The sequence below is a fragment of the Epinephelus moara genome, chromosome 13, assembly GCF_006386435.1.
Source record: "Epinephelus moara isolate mb chromosome 13, YSFRI_EMoa_1.0, whole genome shotgun sequence".
NCBI classification, from domain to species: Eukaryota; Metazoa; Chordata; class Actinopteri; order Perciformes; family Serranidae; genus Epinephelus; species Epinephelus moara.
This window is the reverse complement of record NC_065518.1, coordinates 19,634,384-19,641,343: the sequence shown is the minus strand read 5'-3', so window position 1 is coordinate 19,641,343 and position 6,960 is coordinate 19,634,384. Positions and strand designations below refer to the sequence as shown.

The following is a 6,960-nucleotide window of genomic DNA, read 5'->3' as shown; positions in this document are numbered from 1 at the left end:
CATAGCAAATAGTGGTTTGCTGCTATTCTAGAGCTCTGAATGTTGCATACAGCTCCTTTACTTATTACCAGCTAAAACTATATTGGACCTTACAAAATAAAAAACTCTCTATTGTCTAGTTTTAGCAAAGTATTATGGGAGAAATCGTGTAGAGCAATAAGGATTTCTTGATGACTTGAGAGTAAATGAATTGGCATTTAACTATTTCGAGAATCACTTAAACATTCACATCAGTCTTAAAAAAGAAGAAAATGCTGAATATTACCTGGTTCCTTTCGTTTGTAAGGATTCTCTGCTTTTATTTGTCTTATGTGAAAGTAACATTTTTCACAACTTTCTGTCCACAAAACCAAACAACTGATTAATACATATTGTAAAAAGTAATCACAATAATTGATCATGAAATAATAGTTAGTTGCAGCCCCGATTATATGCATTTCATTAAAACAGTGTAATATAATTCTTGTAGTCTACAACAAGCAGGATATTAGACTAGAAACATACTTTACAGTATTGGGTAAACTGTAAGACAAAGATATTCTCTAGAGAAATGCTAAGCCTTGCAAGCCTTTTAAAAACTGCTCATAGCTGCTCACACTGGATTTCTCTTTATTGAGACATTATTCTCCACTAGTGTCCTTGACCTCTGGTTACCCTGTGGGCAAGTAGGCTCCTGGACTCTGGTAGTTGTAGTCTGGACATACTTTTTGAACCAGTCTGTAGTCTGTGCTGTAGAACGACACGTAGATGCAGATGACCTGGAAAGGTTTGGAGCACATCCAGGTGACGTGGCTCTGGATCTGCTCCTGAGCGCACGTCTTGGATGGGTCATAGTTACACAGCATCACCTTTTTGTTGCGCTCCGTCTTCTCATAGTCCACCCTGCAGTTGAATGTCTTTGAGTCTTTGGGGTTAACCACGCTTTGGCGCTCCAGATCAAACTCCACCTCTTTCATCGGCGGAACAAGGCTGACGGAGACGTTGCCCACACCTGTGGAGTTGTGGCGGAAGTACACTCCAAGAGAGCCGTTCCCATGATCCACGATCTTGCCCATTATCAGCAAATTGAGTTTGACAGTCTTGATGTTTGAGTAAAAGTCCCCCCAGCTGAACGTCCTGGAGACTTTGGATGTTCCATGGACTTTCATGACGGGACGGAGCTTTATCTTTAAGGATGGATTGGAGTGTGACTGGGAGTTTCTTCCTAGTACTTCCATGAGTCCCTGTTTTGAAAGAGGAATAAAGGGGCTGATGGGTAGTTTGGTGTTCTGAATCAAACTCCCTGTTTGGAGAGCCAAGTTCTTCTGTGAAGGAGGGTCTTGGTCTCTGTTGAGTTCAGGTGATGCTCTCTTGCTGAAGGTGAAGTTGGCGTGACTTTGCCCAAGAACCAACTAAACAGAAAATCAAGAGAGATATTTGGACATTAAGTGCAAGTGGAAATAAGTTGGAATTAAATTAATACTCACTCTAATACTTTAAACAATATCTATTTCAAGATATACTGTGCAGGATTTTCCCTAAAAAACAATGTATAGATTCATACAGACGTAATCGCTCTAAATCATCACCTATGACCCACTAGAATTGTGTGGGGGTGTATTTTTTTCAGCAGAGACACTGCTCTCTGCCTGTATTTTTATATTTTCTTCTTATTTTCTGAGTTTATGGGCGTGAACCCCACAGCACCTAGGTCATGCAGTGGCTTTATAAGTAAGTAGCAACCAGGTGCCAGACCCTAACCCTGACCCTAACCCCTAACCCCTAACCCCTAACCCTAAGCAGCAGGCATCCAAGAGACACTGAAAAGAAACACCAAATGAGAGTGGATCTGGGCTTTTCACTTTTGCTGGCAAGTGTGTTGACAGCATGGTGGGTCAGTGGTTAGCATTGTCACCTCACAGCAAGAGGGTTCCCGGATCGAATCCAGGGTGCGGGATCAAACCCCAGGGTGGGTGAGCCCTTCAGTGTGGAGTTTGCATGTTCTCCCCGTGTCAGCGTGGGTTTTCTCTGGGTACTCCAGCTTCCTCCCACAGTCCAAACACATGCAGGTTAATTGGTGACTCTAAATTGTCTGTTGGTGTGAATGTGAGTGTGAATGGTTGTCTGTCTCTATGTGTCAGCCCTGTGATAGTCTGGTGACCTGTCCAGAGTGTACCCCGCCTCTCACCCCAATGTCAGCCGTGCTAAGAACCAGCGACCCCCAACAGAATAAGGTGTTACAGAAAATGAGTGAATGAATGGTAAGTGTGTTTACAGTTACAATCCTGCATAGTATACCGTTAATGTTAAACCACACAAAAGTCAGTAACTAAGACAGAATGCGGCAAAATTAGATATACAGTGATAAAAAAAAAAAACCTAAACTAAAATAGATGAATTCAAAATGTGTTAAATATACAAGAACTGACAAAAACATAACAAAGGGAAAAGAACATATTGTGAAGAATTATACTTTTTAAATTATGATGCAATAGCTTTTAAGATGTTTTTTTTTTCTTGTAGGTGATGAATAGTGTTTTCAGATTAAACACCAAAAATGCATCATATTTACTGAGTTTAGGGTGTATTTTATGCATGTAAAACTGCAAAAATCATCTTACAGAGGTATAAAAGTTATTATTATTTGTAAAATATAGTAATTATATATAATAATTACAAAAGAGACTTAAAATGCAAAGACTCAAGTGTTACAGAGTTAATACACCTTGCTACATTCTACCTGCTTACTCATTTTTTCCCTAATTTACCATGGATCTAATTCATGTTCAGTGTGTGTCTAGTTTTCACTTACCAAACACAAGGTTCCTTCCAGAAGTATCCAAACAAAGCACCTCCTGGTGAACGTCTCCATGATGCATGAATTCCTGTCTGAAGATCCATCCACTCTCACCTGAACTTCATTCAGGCCCAGTTAAGTTTTTAAAGTTCATGTTGAACAGCCACATTAAACGCTGGGAGAGACACTCCGTCGTACCAGCAGGAAACTCTCTGCGTGCTGCAGCTTCCACTCACAGCACACACACTGGGAGGCTTTGTCAGATCTCGAGGTTTTTAACACTCAGTTTTGCAGTGTCTGCCCTCTCTCTCTCTCTCTCACCCACCCACCTACCAACCCAACCACACACACATTTAATCAGTTCTTGAGGGATATGCAGTTTTAACAATGTCACACTGTGTCTCCTTCCTGTAACCCCCCCCCCCCCCTTCTGTCTGTCACTGAGAAACATCTTGCATTATGTTCTAGGTGATGAAATAATTCAATTGACACTTTTTAAAATGAGGATTTATTTTTGATTCATGGTGTTAAGAAGGGCAAACTCATCCAGGACAATGTGATACTGCCATCCTGTGGTCAGATAGCAAAATGCAGGCTGAACTGAAACAGAGCAGCCAAATTAGATGAGACGGTCCTGTTACAAGACACAGGTTTTGTTTGAACATTTGGGGACTCAAACATGAAACAGGGGTTTGGGGGTCCTTCACCAGAAAATCTTGAGCATCAAAAAATAACATAATGCATTCTGGTGAATTTTTGTGGACCACTGTGTGCCTTTTCTCTTTTCTGCAGCAACTGATGGTGTACATGTCATTAATTTTGTCCTATGGTACTTTCATGTCTTTATATTTTATTAAATGTATTTTACTGGGGGTTACAAATGCACATATTCTAAATATTAAAGAGAAATGTCCCCTGTCCCACCCAAAATCTACACAAATGACAACTCAAGATTCCTCTATGACATAGAATATTCATTATTAAAGCTACAATAAGAGAGCAAAAATATCCTTAGATGGTATTTTTTAAAGCGTTAATGAATAAAAAACTCAACTAACCTGCTTCATCAGCACTGTGAGGGTGTGATTTAATCAGATTTGACTGACAGCAGCCCGGAAACATCAGCAAACAACCCCACAACTGAGTCCCGCCTCCTTCAAACTGGTGAAAAGAGCAAAGAGAAAAACACATATAAACAAATCTCTCATGAAAAGCAAAACTGATGGTAGAAAACTGTGTTATAGGGTCTTTCAATTCAATTCAATTTCATTTATAAAACCCAATATCACAAGTCATCTTAACAGCATATGACATCCCTCTGTCCTTGGACTCCCCCCCAGAAAACCTTTGACGTGGGGGAATAGAAACCCTAACATTTAAGATGTTACAAAAGTAATAACTGCTGAAGTAAATCCTGGATAATTGGATCACAGCGTGAACATGCACATGTGTCAGTTTCATATTTGGAGAGCTTCATTCCAAAGTGAGACATCTGCAATTAATCAAAATTAACACTTACTCTTGTGGGATAAAATTAACACTCTTGTTAGACAGTTGATGTGAAATATGTGCAATGAGATCTCACTTAAATTCTCTCACTTCAAATTCTCTAGTGCTGAGATAATACATGAAGAGTTGCAGCTCTTACAGACATGCCAGCTTCTGCCTTTTCATCCGCATTTCATCGTATTGTTAATTTCATTTCACTTTAAATTCCATTTAGCAGCTGGTTTAGATGCAAATGATGACAAGTGTGAAGGATTTAGGGGGATTTATAGTAGCAGTGTAGTAAGCGCAATCTTTCACATGTGAAATTCAGCCCCATCTATATTTGTTACATTTGTATGAAACTAAACCACCTTTTTTAACAAAGTTTTTGTGGCATCGATATATGGTGGGCATACAAAGTGCAAAACCTTGACACCAGAACTTCAGGTTTGTGTCCAGACTCTTGTCTCAGGTTGAGGCAACAAAAGCGCTTTGGTTAACATTTGGGTAAGATCGTGAGTCAGTCATTGTCAGTTAAATCTTCAGAAAAAACACACACACACAAAAAAACACATACTGCTGTAGCCACTATCAGTGAATATCTGTTGGCAGAAAACAACTGAAATACGTTGTCAAGTCAAGTCAACTTTATTCCTATAGCGCATTTCATATGACAAGTGTAAACTCATTGTGCTTAACATACATCATACATGACGAACATAAAACATCATTTAAGATAATAAAGTGTTTCATACATAAAAACAAGCAGGACATGATAAAAACAAACAAAATAAGAAGGTATTACTATTATCATTATTCTTTAAAAAGGGGAGATAATATTAATTCCTAAAACAAATAAAAATACACTTAAAAACCTAACTTAAAGCTTGCGGAAAAAAAAGAAAAAGTTTTTAGGTTGCTTTTAAAAGAGAACACTGTTGTAGCCGACCGTAGTTCATGTGGAAGAGATTTCCAGAGAGTGGGACCATATTGACCTTTATTTGATGATCTGAGGGATCTCTCTGGTGTGTACTCAGTGTTACAGTAATCCAGCCTGCTGAACCAGCTTTTCAGAGTCTGACTGAGACAAGAAGCATTTAACTTTTGATGTATTTCTGAGGTGATGAAAGGCAGTCTTATTATTAGAAACATGCTTCTGGAAGTTAAGATCAGCATCTGAAATCACACCCAAGTTCACATGGTAGTACAGACAGGGGACTTAACAAAGATTGAATTCCGTTTCTCAAAGCCTTTGGTCCGGCTAACAGAATCTCTGATTTGTCATGATTAAACTGTTGTCAGTGGACATTTTGCTGATACGTTCAGAAGAATTTTTTGTGCCTTGACATGTACATTTATTGGCAACATTTCCTCATTATGTTAAAAGAAAACATAATTCACTTGGCATTATGTCTCCCTCAAAACATATTTGTTTCACATTAGTTGCATTTAATAAAAAATTCTTGGAGAGAGGGTTACACATGTGAAGCAAAACATTTCTCATGTGAAACTAAATTTAAATTTAGAAGAGACATGTTCAGAGGGCCGCACAAAATGTTTTTTTTACCCAGAGAGGAGACAATATCATAACTGAAAACCAGACTGCTGTGGCTGTAGTGTGTTAAGAGAAGTAATAAAGGCACATGATCTTATATTGACTTATGATTCTAGGTTTAAAAATACAGGCCAAATGCAGATTAAGAGGGCACTTACTTAATTACTTATTACTTAATACAGCACAGGGCACTGAGCTCTCTTGAAACACTCATGGCTTGCATGGCACATAAAGTACTGTTTCTTGGCATGCTCATGATCTCAACAGTAGTTCTACAGGACTGAGAAATCAGCAGCTTATTAATTCAGTTTTTTAAGACAGACTGAACATGTGCATAAAATGCATCCATAGTGTCCCACCATAAAACAGCAGCAGCCCAAGTGATCTGATATTCAATACAAAATGCAAACTCATCTAACTGATGAGTCAGACCGCAGGAATTTCCTGCTATTGTCAAAGTCTGAGTTATAAGTATCCAAACATGCAAATGAAGGTGTGGCAAAACATGCGACATGTTGCACTTAAGCAGTGACTGTCACAAAGCAGTGAGTGTAGGTAATTGGGATAGGCTCCAAATGCAGATGAAGGCAGGCCGACAAAATGAGTTCAGTGTTTAATTAAAGGAATAAACACTTACTGGCAGGTACAGAGCCAGGTAAAAGGGTCACAGTAACAGCTCCAAAGCAAGAACACAGCTAAAATTCAGCAACTATGATGGTCTGGCGGGGACTAAATGAAACCTGGCCAGTACATGTGCTGAAATGCTGATCAGGGGACGAGATGCATGGTGAGAAAGGTTGGGTATCTGCAGGGCTCATCAAGAAAATGGGATGATAAGACCACAGCGTGTCATTTTTACACCTTGGTTTTTGTACATATTAAACAAGATAACAAGTGTTACTAAGTTAAATTTAGAGGTGCTGATTTTAGGTAACAAGCTGTTGCTTTATATTTACTTAACATACACTTACAGGCCACTTTATTAGGTACACCTTGCTAGTACCAGGTTGGACCCCTTTTGCCTTCAGAACTGCCTTAATTCTTGGTGTCATAGATTCAACAAGGTGCTGGAAACATTCCTCAGAGATTTTGGTCCATATTGACATGATAGCATTACACAGTTGCTGCAGATTTGTCGGCT

General features: G+C 39.0%; 1 protein-coding gene across 1 annotated transcript; it reads right to left on the bottom strand.

Moving 5' to 3' along the window:
• Nucleotides 1-269: 269 nt before the first annotated feature.
• LOC126399893 (neurexophilin-1-like) lies at nucleotides 270-3,019 on the bottom strand. Its single transcript, XM_050060221.1, has 2 exons — nucleotides 2,792-3,019; nucleotides 270-1,391 (listed from the first exon to the last, which is right to left on the bottom strand). The coding sequence occupies exons 1-2, from the start codon at nucleotides 2,849-2,851 to the stop codon at nucleotides 651-653; spliced, it is 801 nt and encodes a 266-aa protein (XP_049916178.1). The 5' UTR covers nucleotides 2,852-3,019; the 3' UTR covers nucleotides 270-650.
• Nucleotides 3,020-6,960: the final 3,941 nt, after the last annotated feature.

Bases quoted from the DNA above. Each gene is read 5' to 3' on its own strand.
- LOC126399893 (XM_050060221.1), bottom strand. From the start codon at position 2,851: ATGGAGACGTTCACCAGGAGGTGCTTTGTTTGGATACTTCTGGAAGGA. The intron at 1,392-2,791 runs GTAAGTGAAAAC...TTTTCTGTTTAG, and splicing joins TGGAAGGAACCTTGTGTTTG to TTGGTTCTTGGGCAAAGTCA.